Source organism: Scyliorhinus torazame, chromosome 8 (assembly GCF_047496885.1).
Source record: "Scyliorhinus torazame isolate Kashiwa2021f chromosome 8, sScyTor2.1, whole genome shotgun sequence".
NCBI lineage: Eukaryota > Metazoa > Chordata > Chondrichthyes > Carcharhiniformes > Scyliorhinidae > Scyliorhinus > Scyliorhinus torazame.
In genome coordinates, this window is record NC_092714.1 from 179,438,801 (window position 1) to 179,461,068 (window position 22,268).

Here is a 22,268-nt window from a genome sequence, read left to right on the forward strand (position 1 = left end):
TTTCAAAGAAAATGGGTCGGTATAGGGACAGGAGGGAGGGCAGTTTCTCAAATACCCGGTTATTAATCTTCAATTCCTGGAGACTCCAGGCTAATCCTAAAGGGTTGGAAACCCTAAATAGCCTATGTAATGAGTTTCCTATCTGGTTCTTGCCAAATGGAGATTGGGACCGTTTTCCATCATGAAATCCAAACATCGTTAAACACGGCACTGGAAGCAGATCGCCTGTCTTTCCTCCCTGACTGAACATTGCCAACAAATAGTGTTTTAAAACAAAACTGATTGTGGATATTATAGCAGCTCTCTGGCAGACCAGTCAGTGCGTGCAGCAATGATGCTATTAGTGTGGCCACTTTTGACCCAGAAGCAGTACAGCAAGGAAAATTTGTAATTTCTTTCAAAGTAGCTGTGGAATCTGTAACTGTTTAAAAAGTTTGAAAATTACTTGTATTAGTTGTAAAGGGATCAATTGTAATTTTCTCAAATAATAAGTAATACTGGCACATGTGACCTGGCAACTCTTGATCTGGAAGCCGTTTCAACCATAAATAAGTTTAACATCCGAAAGCCACAGGGCAGGTGGAAACAAAGGAGAGCTGGAGGCAGAAGGTGATCAGCGCCCATGTAGGAGCTCTTGGAGGCACTGTGTGAGCAGGTTAAAAGGATCTAATGTCTGGAAAGCTGTGTGGATAGCTCAAGGGCGCTAAGGAGCTGAAATTTATACCAGGCTAAACCATGAACCGGGACGTTAGTGGTTTGTCACATGAAAAGGAATTCTGAGCTGCACTCCAGATCTGTAGCCTGACCTTCCCTATGTGATTAAATTGTGGAGCTACATAATGCTACACGTGCCAAAGGGGAATACTTGTGAAAGACTTATGTTTGTATCAACTAAATGAAATGAACCTTTTTAATGTAACTTCTCATTTGCCGTTAATTTGCTTTGGTTCTGATTCATGTTAAAGTTGCAAAAAATTAAATTTTATGAATAATTTCTTCATATGGGGGTGGTTTGGTGATTTTGGTTTAGAGTTTCTCCATGGGGATAACAACATTTGATGCCGATGAATAAGCATTTGCATGTCGCCATGGTTCAGAGTGCCTGTGAGCGTCATGACTACTGAGCTTCCGGGACAATATTGCAAAGTGACTTCTCTTCACCGGTACTTAATTGAATAGTTAAATACTTCGGGACATCTTGAGGCCTTTTGGCTAAGATCAAGCATCAGATCAAATCCAGGATGAGGTGCAATGACTGACTTTTCTTGTCAGCTTGGACCTTGCATATCTCTCTTGTGGAGACCATGAATTGAATTCAATTTAAATTTGAAGTTTTTTTGGAGCAAGCATTGAGATGGATTAAGGGCTTGCCCTGTCCACTCTGTGCATTGGCGTTGAAACTTTAAGAATGTGAAAGGTGCTCTATGAATGCAAGTTCTTTTGCAAATCTCAGTCAAAACAAACTCTTACTAATTAAAACAATGGACAAAAATGTTGACAGATTCCTTATTAGCACAAATGTTGACAGATTCCTTGTTAGGATAATCTACTCCAGTCTGAAGGGGAAAGTGGACATGTAACATTCAGTTCAACATATAATCTCTGTACTTCAAACACAATCTTTTTCACCTAAAAATATATCAAAGTTTATTCATCCATTTGCACTCTAACCATCAATTGTGTAAGTGGTAGTGTTCTGTGTACTTGTTTTGAGCAATAATCAAATACATGTTCAGGAGTTTTATTGTGTCTCCTGTGGGAGGTGATGCTGACAGTTGTGATTTGTCTCCTGTTGTTAAATGCCACACAGGTCAGTCTGCTGACAGTTTTGGAACTGACTGTAAGTAAAGGAAATATGAATGACAGTGGGGAAATGTGTGCTTCCTGCACAGACTCGAGTTGCTTCGTGCAACACTAATGCACTGGACCATCACAGGCTGAGACCACAGGATGTTAGAATTTAACAAGAAAATAAGTTGTCTAGTCTCTCTAGTCACGCTGCAATAAAATGGATAAAAGGCAGCCTTCCGAGAAAGACTGAACGTGACCATTGAAAAAGTCAGATCCTTCAATAACAACTGGAAAATGGCCAAAAGTTTGGTTGTTGATGTACTGCTCACCGAAGTTCATAGATTACCTACAATGCAGAAGGAGGCCATTTGGCCCATCCAAGTCTTCACCGACCCTTTGTGCTATTCCCATCACCTCACCTAACCTACACATTTCTGGACACCAAGGGTCAATTGAGAATGGCCAATCCACCTAACCTGCACATCTTTGGACTGAGAAGGAACAGGGCCATCTGGAGGAAACACACGCAGACACGAGGAGAACATGCAATCTCCACACGTCACCCAAGGTCAGAATTGAATCCAGGTCCCTGACGCTTTTGAGGCAGCAGTGCTAGCCACTGTGCCACCATGGAGTCATTTTTTTGTTTTGGTAGAAATGATCTCACCAATTTGGTCACTCCTATTGACTGCCCTTGTCCGTTCCTCATCCCCTGTTACAGTTGATGAATCTTGCTGGGTACAGATGAAATGCTGCACCATTATGATCAGTGGATTGTTTGGTCAAGAACTCCTGCTGCTTATAATCAAACGTTACCATGAGGCCAGGAACAAGCAGTGTGGTCTATTCTTTTCTCCTTAGCCCATTATAAAGATAGCACTAACAACTGTTCTTGGCTCTGGGATTAATTAACTCTATTTATCTCTATACAGATCCAAAATTGAACCTCACATTTGTGGTACGAAAGGCTCAGTACCACTTCCTGGAATGCATGAATCCCCTAAACCAACAGGGAGACTTTTTTCAATTTTGTAAAAGTCAAGCCCAAGGTTTATTAATAACTACATCCTGTGTTTATGCTTCTGTATCAATTACAAATCTATTGTAATATTAGAACAGAAGGTTCTTTAGCTACACATTGACGGCCTCCCAACTGACCTGGATTCAAGATAATTAAAACCTACTTTAGTAACCTAGTTGATGTCCTTTTCCTAATGCATTGTGTAGGGTGTTTTTACTATAAATATGACTTGAACATCCATTCGCCTCCTATTCTCCACCACCCGGTTTCTGGAAAGCACTCTTGAGTTGTAAAGAAATAACTTTCATTTATGTCATACCTTTTGTGCTTTGGTTATCCCCAAACAGTCCACAGTTGTATGAATTGCTGTCACTGTAATTATAATGTGGAGATGCTGGCATTAGACTGGGGTGAGCACAGTAAGAAGTCTTACAACACCAGGTTAAAGTCCAACAGGTTTGTTTCAAACACTAGCTTTCGGAGCACTGCTCCATCCTCAGGTGAATGAAGAGGTATGTTCCAGAAACATATATATAGACAAATTCAAAGATGCAAGACAATGCTTAGAATGCGAGCATTTGCAAGTAATTACGTCTTTACAGATCCAGAGATAGGGGTAACCCCAGGTTAAAGAGGTGTGAATTGTCTCAAGCCAGGACAATTGGTAGGATTTCGCAAGCCCAGGCCAGATGAATGTAATGCAACATGAATCCCAGGTCGCGGTTGAGGCCGCACTCACGTGTGCGGAACTTGGCTATAAGTTTCTGCTCGGCGATTCTGTGTTGTCGCGCATCCTGAAGGCCGCCTTGGAGAACGCTTACCTGGAGATCAGAGGCTGAATGCCCTTGACTGCTGAAGTGTTCCCCGACTGGAAGAGAACATTCCTGCCTGGTGATTGTTGCGCGATGTCCGTTCATTCATTGTCGCAGCTTCTGCATGGTCTCGCCAATGTACCATGCTTCAGGACATCCTTTCCTGCAGCGCATGAGGTAGACAACGTTGGCCGAGTCGCACGAGGATGTACCGCGTACCTGGTGGGTGGTGTTCTCGCGTGTAATGGTGGTATCCATGTCAATGATCTGGCACGTCTTGCAGAGATTGCCATGGCAGGGTTGTGTGGTGTTGTGGTCGCTGTTCTGAAGGCTGGGAAGTTTGCTGCAAACAATGATTTGTTTGAGGTTGTTCAGTTGTTTGAAGGCAAGTAGTGGGGATGTGGGGATGACCTTGACAAGATGTTCATCTTCATCGATGACGTGTTGAAGGCTGTGATGAAGATATCGTAGTTTCTCCGCTCCGGGGAAGTACTGGACGACGAAGGGTACTCTGTTGGTTGTGTCCCGTGTTTGTCTTCTGAGGAGGCCGGTGCGGTTTTTTGCTGTGGCGCGTTGGAACTGTCAATCGATGAGTCGAGCACCATATTCCGTTCGTACGAGGGCATCTTTCAGCGTCTGTAGATGTCTGTTATGCTCCTCCTCATCTGAGCAGATCCTGTGTATACGGAGGGCTGGTCCAGAGGGGATGGCTTCTTTAATGTGTTTAGGGTGGAAGCTGGAGAAGAGGAGCATCGTCAGGTTATCCGGGGCTTGCGGTAAAGCGAAGTGCTGAGGTGACCGTCCTTGATGGAGATGAGTGTGTCCAAGTCCACGGATAACCTCACGATGCTCCACTTCTCCAACTTCCACCCTAAACACATTAAAAAAGCCATCCTCTACTGTCTACTACTGTTAGAATTTTATAGGTTTCTATGAGACCCTCCCTCATATTCTGAACTCAAGTGAATACTGACTCAGCCTCTCCTCATACGTCAGTCTTCCCATTCCAGGAATCAGTCTGGTAAACCTTCTCTGCACTCCCTCTAGAGCAAGAACATCCTTCCTTGGATAAGGAGACCAAAACTGCGCGCACTATTCCAGGTGTGGCATCACCAAAGCGTGTATAATTGCAGCAAGATATCGCTGCTCCCACACTGCAACCCTCTCGCTATGAATGCCAACATACCATTTACCTTCTTTACTGCCTGCTGACATACACATTTACCTGTAGCAACTGGTGTACGAGGACACTCTGGTACCATTGCATATTCCCCTCTCCTAATCAGATAATCTGCCTTCCAGTTTTGCTATCAAAGTGAATAACTTCACATCTATCCAAATTATATTGCATCTGCCATTCATTTGCCTGCTCACTCAACTTGCCAAATCACATTAAAGAATCTCTGCATTCTCCTCACAGCTCACACTCACACCCAGCTTTGTCATCTGCAAATGTGGGGATATTGCATTTAGTACCCTCCTCTAAATCATGAATGGACATTGTGAATAGCTGGGGTCCTAACACTGATCCTGCGGTACCCCACTAATCACTGCCTGCCAATTGGAAAAAGACCTGTTTAGTCCTACTCTTATTACCTACTCTACCCCTGTCTTTAATAATTTAATTGCTATACAATGTGATTGCTGACACATTGATAAATTGCACAATCGTTTTTCATTGATAAACAATGAAGAGCCAGCACCAAGAAGCTTGTGAAGATGGTTAGCAAATGCAATAAGTTCACCCGCTGATGGCTAACTAGAAGTTAAACTTTACATTAAAAGCATGTAGGCTGGTGGCGGCATGATGACGTTGTGGTTAGCACTGCAGCCTCACAGCGCCGAGGACCTGGTTTGATCCTGGCCCCGGGTCACTGTCCGTGTGGAGTTTGCACATTCTCCCCGCGTCTGCGTGGGTCTCACCCCCACAACCCGAAGATGTGCAGGCTAAGTCGGTTGGCCATGCTAAATTGCCCCTTAATTGGGGAAAAAAAAGAATTGAGTACTTTAAATTAATTTTTTTTAAGGCATGTAGGCTGTAGCAGGCGCCTCCAGTCCTAGGAAAATATGAGCTGGAGTAGGGGATAGAAAAGTCTTGATTTCAACAAAAAGAAGATAGAGATGGGATGAGAGAGAATGTATCGAGTAGTTTATTTGGAACAGAGCAAGAGTGGGTCATTGAATATTCAACCATTCAATATGGAAAACGAGCATGAGAGTTTGACAGAGGTGAGTGAAGAATTATTATTGAACCAACCAGGTTTTCCTGTGTCCTTCAGGATTGCAATGTGCCAGAGCCCCCTTGCCACGTGGGCAATATGGAAATAGTGTTTGTTTTGGGGTTTTATGGAGAGCTTTAGAAATGAGAGGGTTTGCTATGATACAAACCTGCAATCCCTCTTGAGTAAAGAAATGTAATCCTCCTTCACCATGAACGTCTTTTCTACAGGCTTGAACAACATGCACGCGTCAATTCTGAGTTTGTGATTTACTAACTGCTTTGTGGGTCACAAACTGAGCTCTGTACATTTTTATTTCCAGAGGAAACATCAAAATGCCTTTCAGAAGGGTGTGAATTTTAAACAATCTTTGGAACTCGCGGTCCAGTTCAAGATTCCTGACAATTCTGTTACCAAGGTGAATGCATGTGTTTGACTGTTAAAACAACATACAGCAGGAAGAACAGGAGGCCTGATGTATGCATGAGGGACCAGGGAATAGAGAGAAATGGAGGCTAGGTGAGAAGATATAATTGGGAGGAATCTTGGGTGGGGTACAAATAATAACATGGACCAATTGGGCCCAATGGCCTGTTTCTGTGCTATAGATTCGGGGCACGATCTTCCTGCCACGCTATGCCGGTAAAGCAGCTTGCCGCAGTGCATGTGGCTGGTGAAATCCGGGAGACCGTGCTCCTGAGATCTACCGCTCACAACACCTTGCGAGATTCAATGCAATCTCGCGAGATATTGCAAGGGGAATCCTGTCCACAATGGGCGGGAGCACTTTTTGGCAAATCTGCATATTAGAGCGAGGCAGTAAGCCTTACTCTAATGTGCAGATTCCCAAGGTACTTGCGGCATTGGAATTCAATCCCTTTGCCTCAGGCACCTTGGGCGTGCGCCAGTTTGGTACTGGTCCTCCGGGATCGCTTCTCGGCCTTTTGGCTAAGATCAAGTGTAGTCTCATTTGATCGCGGGAAGCTGAGGATTTCGATGTCGATCATGGATTGGAGAACTCTGAGGGATTGAAGTCGTCAAAGAGGAAACGTTTGGAGCTCGGCTGCTATTGGTGGATCTACAGGTTTAGGCCTAACGCCGATACAGTTCAGACCCAACATACGAGCTATGGATGCAGCTGCATCCCGACCACCAGGCTGGGGAGTGCGAAACACTGTCCGAGTCACAGTGAAGAAAACGGAAGGAGAGTCACCTGTGGACTGGAAACTCTTCGTGAAACGGGTGCTGCTCGAGTGTTGTGGGTTTAAAGCAACAGAGATCTTCTGCTTGCAAAACTTCCCCAACAATGGTATTTTTGATGTCACCTTCAAGAGCGTCGCAGCGTGCATCAAATTCTTGAACGTCTTCAAGGAAAAAGGTAACCAGAGTCCCCTGTCGATCCTGACTGCGGAGCCTCTGTTTACGCTACCGTCGCAGCAAAACCGGGTTGTTACACTGCACACGTACAACCCCCACGTCCCCGTGTCTGATGTGCTCACGTTCCTCGCCAGGTACGCTGAGCTGAAAAGTGACTGAAAGCTGAAAGACACCTTCGGCATCTGGACAAGTGAGCACCAGGTCAAGGTGACCCTAAGAACAGACAGCAACGGAACCATCCTGCATCCCCCCTCCAGTTTCGCTATTGGAGGAAATCGTGGCTACCTCTACTACGTGGGACAGCCACGAGTATGCCACACCTGTGGCAAAACGGGGCATGTTGCCGCAAACTACAGTGTGACCTTCTGCAAAAACTGCAGGCAGGAGGGACACATGACTAAGGACTGCAAAGAAGACAAGTGCTGCAACCCGTGTGGGGAGGCCGGCCATCTTTACAGGGGCTGCCCGAAACGCGGGGCGACATATGCACAGATCATCAGCAGCGGAGTTAAAAAGGCGACCAGAGAGGAGGTCCATACACCCTCCACCGAAAAAGACACCACGGCACAGAATGCGGAAAAGCAACAGAAGGGCCCCCAACAAAAAGAGGAGGCCCCAGCACGCCCTGACAACCCAACCCCAGCCTCATCTAATGAGGAACACTCAATGGAAGAGGAAGAGGATGGGACAAAGAATAAAGAGCCCTGGGAAACAGTGAACAGGGACAAACGAAAGAGAAAACAAAAAAACAAACTGAAGAACCCCCCGAGGGGGAGTGGAAAAAAGCGACACCTTTCAGCCAGCGCACTTAGCGCCGACACCTCCTCCGATGAGGGAAAACAAGACAAGAATCGGCCTCAAATAAAGAGGCAAAGCACCAACGTGGAACGGGAGGCACAGACCCCCCAGACCACCAACCGGGAAGAAAATAAAACCCGCCGAGACAATCAACCCCTGGCTTATGGGAACAGCAATATGACCAACGGCCAGCAAACGCCGGACATTGAAAACAAGGTCACAGACCAACCCCCGATAGTAACAAGCAGCAACAACCCAGGCGAAGACCGGCCTGCAACCCCAACACCTACTGACTGCCACAACGAACGCCAGGGCTACACCACCCCCCCAATGCATCTGCATCAAAATCACGGGGCCAGTGCGGACCAGAACCGTTTTCCCAGCCCTGCAACTGTGCTAAAGTTTGCGAGCACCACCGGCATGCTGGGGAACATCCAACAGCTGGAACAGCCAACTGTATAGACTCTGGACTCTTGAGACTGTTAAATCTACCTTTTTATAATGGGTTTAAAAATTGCATCCATAAATGTGCAAAGCATCAAAGATACTTCGCGGTGTGTAGCCACACTCAACTATTTAGCAAATGTGAAAGCCGACCTACTGTTCCTGCAGGAGTGCGGAATTCCGCACCTCAGCAACTACAGGCGCTGGTCGAGCTGGTGGTCCCACGGGCCGTCCATCTGGTCAGGAGGAAACGACTGCCGCTCCTCCGGCCTGGGTATTCTGCTGCGGGGAGGCAACTTCACCATCTCCGACGTTAAGGAGGTGGTGGGCGGGCGCCTCCTCGTAGCAGACGTGAAATACAAAAACGCCCCTCTCAGACTTATTAATGTGTGCGCCCCGGCCGTAAAAAGTGAGCGGCTGGCAGTCCTTCAGCAACTCCCACTGATGTTGGCCACCTCCAAGCCGGTCATCCTGGGTGGTGACTTCAACTGCATCATCGATGCGGCTGGACGATCCAGCAGAGCTGACAGCAAACTAGACGCTACGTCCAGACTCCTGATGGAAACGGTAAAAGACGCCAAGCTGCTCAACGTCTGCAGCAACTCTGCAGATGGAGCGCAGCGTAGGTACACATGGTCACGGCCAGACGGGTCCGTCCGCTCCAGGATAGACTTCTTTTTTGTGTCCCGAGCTTTCACGGTCAGGTCCACCGACATAACGCCGGTGTTTTTCTCTGACCACTGCCTCCAACTGGCCGACTGCCACCTGCAGGAAGACCAGGGGTTAGGCAGGGGGACATGGAAGCTAAATGTAAAACTGCTGACCCCTGAGAACCTCGAGGAACTCAGGAGGGATTACAAAGGTTGGAGAACCGTGAAACCCCTCTTTGAGGCCCCACATTTCTGGTGGGAAGCAATCAAGGGGAATATCAAGAGGTTTTTCATCCTCAAGGGCGTTCAAAAGGTGAGAGAGAGACGAGGGGTCATGTCCAGGCTCCAGAAAAGTGCAAAATTTGCTCCAGCTGCAGTCGATGGGGGTGGATGTCGAGGAGGATCTCCAAGAGGTGAAGAGCCAGCAAGCCTCGCTCTACACCTCGGAGGCCTCCAAGGTTATCTTCCGTTCCAGAGTCCGCTCCGTGGAGCAGGACCAAAAGTACTCGCGCTTCTTCTTCCAAAAGGTGCACAGAGAGACCTCTGTGATCAGCAGCCTGAAGGAAGAAGATGGCTCTGTAAAGTCATCGCAGTCTGACATCCTGAGGATCAGCCAATCCTTTTATGCCGGACTGTATGACCTGAAGCCAACAGATAGCACTGTTTCCCAGACCTTCCTGTCGACTATCACGGAGGTCATAGGCGACAGCGAGCTGGAAAACCTGGACAAACCACTAACTCTGGATGAGCTGACAAAGGCCGCCAAGTCCGTCGAGTTGAGTAAAACTCCCGGAAGCGACGGCTTACTGGTTGAGTTGTATTCGGCTCTGTGGGACTGGATGGGCCCAGAACTGCTGGAAGTGTACGAGAGTACGCTTCTGGAAGGCAGCATGTCAGAGTCCATGAGGAAAGGCATCATCACCCTCATCTACAAGCAGAAGGGGGAAAGGGAAGAAATTCGAAATTGGCGACCCATTTCACTGTTGAATGTGGATTACAAAATTCTAGCCAAGGTCATCGCCAATCGGGTCAGGTCTGCTCTGGAGTCGGTGATCCACCCTGACCAGACCTGTGCTGTACCCGGCAGGAAGATCTCTGATAGCCTCACGCTACTCGGGGATACGATTGCCTACGTGCAGGACAGGAGGGTGGACACTTGCCTCATCAGCCTTGACCAGGAGAAGGCTTTTACAGAATATCGCACACCTACATAATGGATGTGCTCTCCAAAATGGGGTTTGGGGAGGGAATTCGCAATTGGATCAAACTGCTATACACAAACATCTATAGCGCAGTCTCAATCAATGGGTGGGAACCAGAAAAGTTCCAGATCAAATCCGGAGTCAGGCAGGGCTACCCTCCCTCCTCTGCCCTTTTTGTGTGCTGCATAGAACCTTTTGCCGAGTCCATCAGGAAGGATCCGGGTATAAGAGGAGTGACGATCCCAGGCAGTGGAGGCATGCAAGTCAAGGCCTCCCTGTACATGGACGACGTTGCCGTCTTCTGCTCGGATCCTGCGTCTGTTCGCAGGCTCTTGACCACCTGCGACCAGTTTGAACTGGCCTCGGGAGCCAAGGTAAACCGTGGCAAGAGCGAGGCCATGTTCTTTGGGAACTGGGCCGACCGGTCCTTTGTCCCCTTCACTGTCAGGTCAGATTACCTGAAGGTGCTGGGGATATGGTTCGGAGCTGCTGGGGCGTGCACCAAAACCTGGGAGGAGCGCTTAGCAAAGGCAAGGCAGAAGCTGGGCTGGTGGGAGCAACGCTCCCTCTCCATTGCGGGCAAAACCCTGGTCATCAGGTGTGAGGTACTCTCGGTGCTACTGCACGTGGCGAAGGTCTGGCCCATAACCCGACCCTACGCTGCAGCAGTCACCCGAGCCATCTTCAAATTCATCTGGAGATCCAAGATGGACCGTGTCCGAAGGGACACCATGTACAAACCTCTGGAGAAGGGAGGGCGGAACGTACCCAACGCCTCCCTCATCCTGTTGGCCACCTTTGTGTCCAGCTGCATCAAGCTGTGCGTGGACCCCCAGTATGCAAACACCAAGTGTCACTACATACTGAGGTTCTACCTGTCCCCGGTGTTACGAAGGATGGGCCTGGCCTCATTGCCGCGGAACGCTCCAAGTAGTTGGACCGTACCGTACCACCTGTCCTTCGTGGAAAAGTTTTTGAAGAAAAACACCTTTGACCACAAGGCAATGAAGCAGTGGTCAGCACGTAATGTCCTCGAGGCCCTCAGGGAAAAGGAGACCGTGGAGGACGTTGGATGGTTCCCTGAGCAGACTGCCAGAGTCATCTGGCAGAACGCCTCATCACCAGAACTTTCAAACAAGCACCAAGACCTAGCTTGGCTGGTGGTGAGAAGGGCCCTCCCTGTCAGATTCTTCATGCACACCCGAAGGCTCTGCGCCAATGCACGCTGCCCTCGGAGTGGCTGTGGGGGAAATGAGACGGTCACGCACCTCCTTGTGGAATGTGCCTTTGCAAAGAAGGTCTGGAGAGAGATGCAATGGTATTTGTCAAGGTTTATCCTGAACAGATCTGTGACACAGGACTCTGTGCTCTACGGACTGTCTCCAGGGACACACACCGAGACAAATATCAACTGCTGCTGGAAGGTCATCAACTCGGTGAATTACGCTCTTTGGTCTGCCCGAAACTTGCTGATCTTCCAGTGCAAAGAATTGTCCTCGACCGAGTGTTGCAGACTGGCACATTCCAAGGTCCAGGACTACGTGCTAAGGGACGCACTCAAGCTTGGGGCAGCTGCCGCCAAGGCGCAATGGGGAAAGACCACTGTGTAAGGTCTTTCCAGCAAATGTACACCGAGGGGCGGGTAACAGTGTAAACCCCCTTTGGTCTGGGCCACCAACACTCCAATGTATAAAACAACCATTACAATGTAAATATTTAAGAAGGAATTGTAATGTAAAGAGTGATAAGTGTATGATAATATCAAAATTGAATGAAAGAACGTCAAGGCAAGGTGTAATTCTGCCGGAAATGTACAGTCAAGACAATTTGAAATGTTTCTGTCATGCTTATGATAAATTTTATGAATAAAGTATATTTTTTGGAAAAAAAAAAAAAACTGGTCCTCAGGGGTACGATCACCTATGTGCAGGACAGGAGGGTGGACACCTGCCTCATCAGCCTTGACCAGGAGAAGGCTTTTGACAGAATATCGCACACCTACATAATGGATGTGCTCTCCAAAATGGGGTTTGGGGAGGGAATTCGCAATTGGATCAAACTGCTCTACACAAACATCTATAGCGCAGTCTCAATCAGTGGGTGGGAATCAGAAAAGGTCCAGATCAAATCCGGAGTCAGGCAGGGCTACCCTCCCTCCTCTGCCCTTTTTGTGTGCTGCATAGAACCTTTTGCCGAGTCCATCAGGAAGGATCCGGGTATAAGAGGAATGACGATCCCAGGCAGTGGAGGCATGCAAGTCAAGGCCTCACTGTACATGGACGACGTTGCCGTCTTCTGCTCTGATCCTGCGTCTGTGCGCAGGCTCTTGACCACCTGCGACCAGTTTGAACTGGCCTCGGGAGCCAAGGTAAACCGTGGCAAGAGCGAGGCCATGTTCTATGGGAACTGGGCCGACCGGTCCTTTGTCCCCTTCACTGTCAGGTCAGATTACCTGAAGGTGCTGGGGATATGGTTCGGAACTGCTGGGGCGTGCACCAAAATCTGGGAGGAGCGCATAGCAAAGGCAAGGCAGAAACTGGGCTGGTGGGAGCAACGCTCCCTCTCCATTGCGGGCAAAACCCTGGTCATCAGGTGTGAGGTACTCTCGGTGCTACTGCACGTGGCGAAGGTCTGGCCCATAACCCGACCCTACGCTGCAGCAGTCACCCGGGCCATCTTCAAATTCATCTGGAGATCCAAGATGGACCGTGTCCGAAGGGATACCATGTACAAACCTCTGGAGAAGGGAGGGCGGAACGTACCCAACGCCTCCCTCATCCTGTTGGCCACCTTTGTGTCCAGCTGCATCAAGCTGTGTGTGGACCCCCAGTATGCAAACACCAAGTGTCACTACATACTGAGGTTCTACCTGTCCCCGGTGTTACGAAGGATGGGCCTGGCCTCATTGCCGCGGAACGCTCCAAGTAGTTGGACCGTACCGTACCACCTGTCCTTCGTGGAAAAGTTTTTGAAGAAAAACATCTTTGACCACAAGGCAATGAAGCAGTGGTCAGCACGTAATGTCCTCGAGGCCCTCAGGGAAAAGGAGACCGTGGAGGACGTTGGATGGTTCCCTGAGCAGACTGCCAGAGTCATCTGGCAAAACGCCTCATCACCAGAACTTTCAAACAAGCACCAAGACCTAGCTTGACTGGTGGTGAGAAGGGCCCTCCCTGTCAGATTCTTCATGCACACCCGAAGGCTCTGCGCCAATGCATGCTGCCCTCGGAGTGGCTGTGGGGGAAATGAGACGGTCACACACCTCCTTGTGGAATGTGCCTTTGCAAAGAAGGTCTGGAGAGAGATGCAGTGGTATTTGTCAAGGTTTATCCCGAACAGATCTGTGACACAGGACTCTGTGCTCTACGGACTGTTTCCAGGGGGACACACCGAGACAAATATCAACTGCTGCTGGAAGGTCATCAACTCGGTGAAAGATGCTCTTTGGTCTGCCCGAAACTTGCTGATCTTCCAGTGCAAAGAATTGTCCTCGACCGAGTGTTGCAGACTGGCACATTCCAAGGTCCAGGACTACGTGCTGAGGGACGCACTCAAGCTTGGGGCAGCTGCCGCTAAGGCGCAATGGGGAAAGACCACTGTGTAAGGTTTTTCCAGTAAATGTACACCGAGGGTCGGGTAACAGTGTAAAGCCCCCTCGGTCTGGGCCACCAACACTCAAATGTATAAAAATAAACATGACAATGTAAATATTTAAGAAGGAATTGAAACATAAAGAGCGATATGTGTATAACATTATCAAAATTGAATCGAAGAAAGTCAAGGCAATGTGTAACTCTGCCGGAAATGTACAGTCAAGACAATTTGAAATGTTCTGTAATGCTTATGATAAATTTTATGAATAAAGTATATTTTTTTGGAAAAAAAAACTGGTCCCCACCAGACGGAACGGCACACATGGGGGTCTCCCAGGGGATCAGAGGGCCATGACTGCATGCCCTTTGGGCAGGGTAGTGCCACTTAGGTACTCTGGCAGTGCCAGCCTGGCACTGCCAAGGTTCCCAGGTGGCACTGCCAAGGTGGCAAGCTGGTATTTTGAGTGCGCAAAATCAGGCTGGGGTTTCTTGGCATGGGTGTTTGGGGGTGCAGGGCAGGGGGGGTGGAACTCTCAAATATTGCGTTCGGGCTGGCGGGGAGGGGGGTTCTTTGCTGGACCTCCCGATCTCTCGCTACAACGGGGGGTTCCGGCGAGCAGAACTCCCCATTGTAAAATGTGCGACCTCGGCCATGCGTTCCTCATTCCGGCCCCTTATTCAAAGCGAGTTGCGTTGAATAGCCACGTGTTTCTCGGATGTGTTTGGAGGATGTGTCATCATTCGGAGAATGAACTTGGCACTGTATTGTAGAGTCGGCGTGTTGCATTTCTGATTAATTGACTTGGTAAGTAGTAAAGCAAAGCAATTCATTGAGACACTGGGTGTAAATGTTCAACATTGCATCTTACTGGCTGCTCTGCAATCAGGGACTCATTTGCTTGCCATCTTGATACAGCTCATGGTTGAAATTACACATTGTAAATAATGATGTTTGGGCAGCATTGCAGCACAGCGGTTAGCACTGCTGCCTATGGCGCTGAGGACCCAGGTTTGATCCAGGCCCCGGGGCCCTGTCTGTGTGGAGTTTTCACATTCTCACAGTGTCTGCGTGGGTTTCACTCCCACAACCCAGAGATGTGCAGGTTAGTTGAATTGGCCACGCTAAATTGCCCCTTAATTGGAAAAAATAATTGGGTACTCTTATATTTATTTTTAAAAAGTAAATGGTGACATTGCACCATAATTTTATGTGCCAGCTCAGCTGTAGTTTGTTGTGCTCCATTGCAGGAAGATCAAGATTTCAACATGTGATTCAGGTACTCCATTCAGTGTCGCACAGAAGACCACTTTGTAGTGTGCACTGTTTATTAGATGATGCATGAAATTAATTCAATTCATCTTCAAGATTGAGCCATTCGGGTTAAAGCTGCACATTGAAAGTGAGCAGGGAGTGCTCCTGGAGAGCAGCAGTTACTCCCATGAATAATAGCACCCAAAACCAAAGCTGAGAATTCCACTCCGTGCAGAGCTTGGCTTGTATAACAAATTGGCGACTGGATTCTTCTTCATTAGCTGTGCACTCTCTGAGACCTCTATGACCAAAATTGAGAGATGTTGCAAGTCTCTTGTGCATTTCTTTTACCACACATTCCCTCCAGTAATGCCTCATCTGCAAAAATTATTTAAAAGGTTTCTCTCATGATGGATTGACTGCTAGAATATTATTCACCGATTCAACCAGCTCCCTTTTCCACCAGTGTAAAAGGACAATTTGAATTTTTTGTTTACATTGGTCCCCTGAACCGTGTGGAGAGGCAGCAGGAAAGTCATGGGTCAAAGGCCGCAATGTATTTTTCAGGTGTATAATGACTTGAGTGTTGTACTTTTTAGAATCCGTCCCATTTAACCACTGACATCACTCATTTTCAGGTCGTAAGAAGCTTCACTCTGCAGCTGTGTGTATTTAGTGCTGTTTGGTATGTGAAATATTTTTCTCGGAGGATTTCTGTCTTCATTTTCCCCCTCATCCTGAATACGATGGTCAGGATGTAAATTTGCAGCCATTACAAAGCTTGATAGCTTGATACAGAAATAGATAACTAATTTTATTTCTGATTGCCAATTATGTGCTCAAAAGGAAGGATTTGCCAGGCTAGCAAGAGAGTAGCACTAGCTCTTTCAAAGACCCGAGATGGGCTGAATGGTCTCCTTCGGTGCTGGTGATTTTTGTATGAGAGCCTAAGCTGCAATGTGGAACACCTTGATCCTGTCTACGTTTAAACCACACGTATATGGATACTACCACTGGCGACTGACCAGGAGGAAGCCTATTAGCAGATCCTTCCCTTTCATAGCCGGGGACCTGAAATCAATTGTAGCATTCTGCCAGAGATCAGCTAACTCTCTGTAGATGTGGAGAATGAAATCTGGATCTTCTGATCTATGTAGTTAAGTTACAATTTTTATTTATTCGTTTATTCAGGGGCTATGGGTGTGGCTGCCTAGGCCAGCATTTATTGCCCATCCCTAATTGCCCTTCAAAAGATGGTGATGAGCTGCCGCCTTGAACCACTGCAGATCATGTCGTGTAGGTGCACCTGCAATGCTGTTAGGGATTTCCAGGATGTTGATCCAGTGACACTGAAGGAGCGGCAATATATTTCCAAGTGTGTGGCTCGGAGAGGTACTTACAGGTGGCGGTGATCCTAGTTATCTACTGCCCTTGGCCTTCTAGGTGGTAGAGGTTATGGGTTTGAAAGGCGCTGTTGAAAGTACTAATTCGAAACTATTTGTTTTAAGTAGGTTATTAATTTTAAATTGTTCTGCTCATAGGTTTAACGTCTGGTGTATCAGGGCACTGATCCATTCCGTTGAACGGTTAAGAGGGCAAGAGCTGGACCATTTGGCACAATGCCACCCCCATCAGATATCGTAAAAGTGGCGATCGAATGGCCAGGAGCCAATGCCCAGTTGATTGAAATAGACCAGGTGAGTGTCCGTGAGTCTGAGGATCCCAAGGAGTTGATCAGAGATCATGGGCGCGATTCTCCACTCCCACGCCGGTTGGGAGAATCGCCTGGGCCGCCGAAATTTCGGGGGACACCGGTCCGATGCCCTCCCGCGATTTTCCCAAGCGGCGGGAACAGGCCGGTCGTGTTTCGCAGGCCGGAGATACCCAAAATGGTGATTCTCCGGCACCCCCGCGATTCTGAGGCCCGGATGGGCCGAGCGGCCAGGCCAAAACGGCGGGTTCCCCCCGGCGCCGTCCACACTTGGTCGCTACAGTCGTGGGCGGTGAGTGAACGCTGGGGGGGGGGCGGCCTGTGGGGGGGGCGAGGGGGGATCCTGCACCAGGGGGTACCTTGAATGTGGGGTGGCCCGCGATCGGTGCCCACCGATCGTCGGGCCGTCCTCTCTGAAGGAGGACCTCCTTCCTTCCGCGGCCCCGCAAGATCCGTCCCCCATCTTCTTGCGGGGCGGATTTGGACAGGACGGCAACCACGCATGCGCGGGTTGGCGCCGGCCAACCCGCGCATGCGCGGATGACGTCCGTTATGCGGCGCCGGCCGCGTCATCTATTCGACGCCGCTTTTACGCGGGCGACAAGGCCTGGCGCGGGTAGATGACGCGGCTCCGATACTGGCCCATTGTCAGGGCCTGAATCGGTCGGGACCGGGGCCGTTCCGCGCCGTCGTGAACCTCGACGGCGTTCACGATGGCGCGGCCACTTCGGCGTGGGGGTGGAGAATCGCGCCCCCTTAGTCTGATGATTTGCACTCTGTGGGATTAACCAGGTTAGTTATTAAAAAGTGATTCACTGAAATAGGAGGGTTGAGAGTGATTGAGTGAGAGATGAGGAGGAACTGGGGGCTTTGAATTTTCCCACTTCTCTTTTCCCCATGCCTCCCCCCCCATTGCACAGAGGTATGAAGAGTACGTGTTAGATTAAAAGGAAATGGAGTGTCATTGGGTGGTGAGGGGTTAGCATTGGACAGAGTTATGGCAGGAAATGAGTAGTTTGTAATATGAGGCAGACTGAGCTTGTGCCCTGAAACACAGAGTGACTTTTTAGTCCTATGTGTACTGGCAAGGCCAGCGTTTGTTACTCGCCCCTAATTGTCCTTGAGAAGGTAACTGCGGGGCAGCATGGTGGCGCAGTGGGTTAGCCCTGCAGCCTGATGGCGCCGAGGTCCCAGGTTTGAATCCCGGCTCTGGGTAACTGTCCGTGTGGAGTTTGCACATTCTCCCCGTGTTTGGGTGGGTTTCGCCCCCACAACCCAAAAGATGTGCAGGTTAGGTGGATTGGCCACGCTAAATTGCTCCAAAATTAGAAAACATTAATTGGGTACTCTAAATTTATTTAAAAAAGAGAAGGTAACCGCTATAGTCCCTGAGGTGCAGGTACACTCACTGTGCTGTTAGGAAGGGAGTTCCAAGATTTTGACCCAGCGACAGTGAAGGAATGGTGATATGATACCAAGTCAGGAACGTGTGTGGCTTGGAAGAGAACTCGCAGAGGGTGATGTTCCCATGAGGTCTCCTGCTCTTCACCATCTAGGTGTTGAATCACATTGGATTGGAAGGTGCCATCAAAGGACCATTGATGAGTTGCTCTGTGTATCTTGTAGACTGCACATGGCTGCCACTGTGCGTCAGTGGTGGGGAGAGTGATTGTTTAAAGTGGTAGTCGGAGTCCCAATCAAGTGGCTGCTTTGTCCTGGATGGTGTCGAGGAGTCGTTGGAGATTCACTCATCCAGGCAAGTGCAGAGTACTCCATCTCACTCCTGACTTGTGCCTTGTAGATGGTGGACAGGTTGACGCTCTGCCGAGGCAGTGTGGTATTGCAGGGGCTGGTTTAGCACAGTGGGCTAAATAGCTGGTTTGCAATGCAGAACAATGCCAGCAGCATGCATTCAATTCCCGTACCGGCCTCCCTGAACAGGCGCCGGAATGTGGCGACTTGGGGCTTTTCACAGTAACTTCATTGAAGCCTACTTGTGACAAGCGATTATTATTACTAAGATGCTACGTGACACACTGCACGTGCAGCTACGAAACTGGCTGCTGATTCAGCTTGGGAGTTGGACGTTTGACGTTGGTTTAAAACATGTGTGGAGAGGCAGCTGGCTCTCTGAAGTCTCACATCACTACAGGCAGCATGTATGCCAGCTGCTACCTGTTAGTGAGATTTATTTTTCATGCGCATTGAGCTTAAACTCCTTGGTTGGATTCCACCTAATCAGAATATCAACCCTTCGGCAGTAAACTCTTCAATAAGACAGTACATGGGTTTTCTGTTCTTGATTGCTGTTAGTTTACCCCTGCTGAACAGTGCTTGTGGATTTTAAGGGAGGACAGACTCTTGCTTGACATTGATGCCCCCAATATTCCTTCAAATCATTACCTCTTGTGCATCACCCACTTTCTTTTGCTGCAGTCATGCTTTCAGCTGCCTAGACCCAAGCACTGCAGTTCCCTCCCTAAACCTCTCTCCTTTTTCCACCTCCCTCTTCCCTCATTTTAAGGTACTCCTTGAAACATACATTTGAGCAAGCCTTTGATCACATGACCTTATGTTTCCATTTTCTTGGTGTCAAATTTTGACTGGTAATGTTCCTGTGAAATGCCATGGGATGTTTTACTACATTGTTGCTGACCCTTGTTGTCCAGGCACATTCGTTAAGTACGGCACCTTTAGGAGGTGGAATGGCTCAGTGAGTAGCTATCCTGCATCTGAGAAGAAGACCTTGGGTTCATGTCCCACTCCAGGACTTTATGGCTACGAAAGAGCCCAGCCATTTGTGCAGGCAAATCGGTGACTATCCGTGCAGGTTGCCAGCCCAGGTAAATGACGAGTATTCGTGTCAGGAAGGGCATCCAGCTGTGAAGCGACCCCTCAAATCCAAACTCGATGGCTAATGTGAAGCACTGCTTTGAGTTTGTTCATGGGAAAAGTCAAAAAGAGGAGCCGATCAACTTCAATTGATTGTCGTTGCTCTGCTTGGTGGGGGGGGGGGGGGGGGTTGGGATTTGGATGAGCACTTAAAATGCCATAGCATACAAGGCTACAGAGCAAATGCTGGAAAGTGGGATTAGAATAGATAGGTGCTTGATGGCCACACAATGGGACTCTTATGAATCTATGATGGCCAGCTCCTGTGAAACTACTGAAGCTGAGAGGAGGGAAGAGACTGGAACACCCTCCCCTACCCCCAGAGTATCAGCAGGACACTCCAAAACTGAAGAAATTCAATTACACTCCTTAATTTAGCCCTCAAATGTAACAGTGATCATTGAACTTGCTGCATTAAATATTTAAATAACATATAGCAAAAAGACAGTGGCCACCAGGGTTACTGTGTACACTCTCCTGTGGTGAGGTAACTGCACCATGGCTCTCAATGAAGTTGTTTTCCTTCCAGTATTTCTATAAAATGGCTCTTGCGATAAGCTCTATTTGCAGCCTGCCCACTCTACATACTTTGTCAGCTGAACTGCGGTCCTGTGTCTCTTTTTGAGTTGCTTTGAATTCACAGGCCCTTGTCACACTGTAAGCCAAGATTGAATACCACCACATTGTTCCTTTTTACATGAGGCATGCAAGTGTAATTGGGATGAGGATTATCTCAAAGAAAGGTGGTTTGAACAGAATCAGGAACTCACTGTGAGATTTGGGGCACACATCTGGATTCTAGTGACTCTCCCATGTAACAAGTGTAAGAATATAATTTTATCAATCACATCCTCATGGATTTATTTGTTTTTTTCAAAATTCAAGTTGGGCAGAACACTAGATGGTGCCCCTTCGATCACACCAATCTTGTCTCCTCCCGGCAGAATTACAAGTGCCGTACCCTTCCATCCAACCTCGCCCACTCAAGGGGCTTCAGCTTCCCCGCTTATCTGAAGCCATTGCCTCCTTTTTTGATGCTGCTGCCTTTCCCTTGAGGAACATGAGCCATTTGCCTCATCCAGCCCACAACCAGATATCCATCAATAATTATACTTTGCACATCTTGCCTCTAATTCATTTCACAGTAACTTCATCGCAGTGTTAATGTAAGCCTACTTATGACGATAATAAAGATTATTATTATTTAATCACCTGCTTTGAAGAACAATAAATTCTTTCCCCTGAAAATAATGTCTCTATAATTCTAAATCCTCTCATGGTCCTCCAAGGCGCTAATTAATTCTGAACTGATCGCCTTTCTGCGAATCTCTTCCGCCTGCCCATCCCGCTGAGAGTTGGGGAGGAAATTTTCAGATGTTTAAGGCTTGTCCTTGCACAACTTGGAGTATTTTGAAAGGAAGTCGTGATGGAGTAGAGAGAGACAAGAGAGAGACCTGGAGTATTGGAGACTTGCATATTGTGGGTCTCACAAGCCACCACCCATCTCCAGTTACATTTCTTTCACTCAGCAACAACATCTTTTACTGTAGAATCATGGAATCCCTACAGTGTAGAGGGAGGCCATTCAGCTCATTGAATCTGCACCGACCCTTCGAATGAGCACCCTATCCATTTACACTTCCCCCATCAATCCTGCCCTATCACCCGTAACCCCACCTGTCCTGCATATCCCTGGACACTAAGGGGCAATTTAGCATGGCCAATCCAGCTAACCTGCATATCTTTAGACAGTTGGAGGAATGAGGAGCACACAGAGGAAACCCACGCAGACACAGGGAGAAAGTGCAAACTCCACACAGACCGTCACCCAAAGCCAGAGTTGAACCCGGGTCCCTGGCGTTGTGAGGCAGCAGTGCTAATCACCGTGCCGTTGGGACTTAGCGTAAACTGGGAATTTAGCAATTGTTAGATTGAAAAAAGACCAAAGGCCCATTGAGTTTATCTTCTGTCATCCTGGGATACAATGCCATGATTGGTCAACAACCCCTTTCTATCAGTCACTTACTTAACAATTCGCCTACAACAGACCCAGAAAGAAAAAACAATTCAGACCAGTATTCTTATTTCCCCGTTTTGCTGTTTTTTTGCTGGACTCTGACATGTCGCAATGGAAACTGCATTGGTGGAGAGCTATAGCAACCATGGGCAGAATCCTGTCGTGGTGTTGGGGGGTCTTTCTAGCCCTGGCAGGAAAGTCAGTGAGTGACCCGTGCTGACCCCTCTTCACGAAGGTCCGTCAAGCCACACACTAATCAGACCGTGGCGAGGCTACCAGCAGGCTTTCCCCACGACAGAATTTTACGCTCTCCCACTGGTGGTTGTTGGCAGTGTTGGGGTGGGGGGTGTAAAGATGGTGGCTGTAAAATTACTTGGACAGCCTTCCCGCTGGGCTCCAGCCCGGCCCGGCCGCTCTACAATTTTGTGCTGGGGCGGGCGAGTCTTAAGCCAACCTGAACCCAATTATTGACCACTTAAAGGCATTTCC

At 48.4% G+C, this 22,268-nt stretch overlaps 1 protein-coding gene across 5 annotated transcripts in view; it reads left to right on the top strand.

Moving 5' to 3' along the window:
• The window catches only part of LOC140428279 (engulfment and cell motility protein 2), a 292,926-nt gene that overhangs the window by 94,082 nt on the left and 176,576 nt on the right, over positions 1 to 22,268 (top strand). For all 5 annotated transcript variants that reach the window (XM_072514575.1, XM_072514578.1, XM_072514577.1 and 2 more), the window contains exon 2: positions 16,701 to 16,856. In XM_072514575.1, the coding sequence (XP_072370676.1) occupies positions 16,779 to 16,856 (78 nt within the window). In that variant the 5' untranslated portion in view covers positions 16,701 to 16,778. The remainder of the gene's footprint in view (positions 1 to 16,700; positions 16,857 to 22,268) is intronic.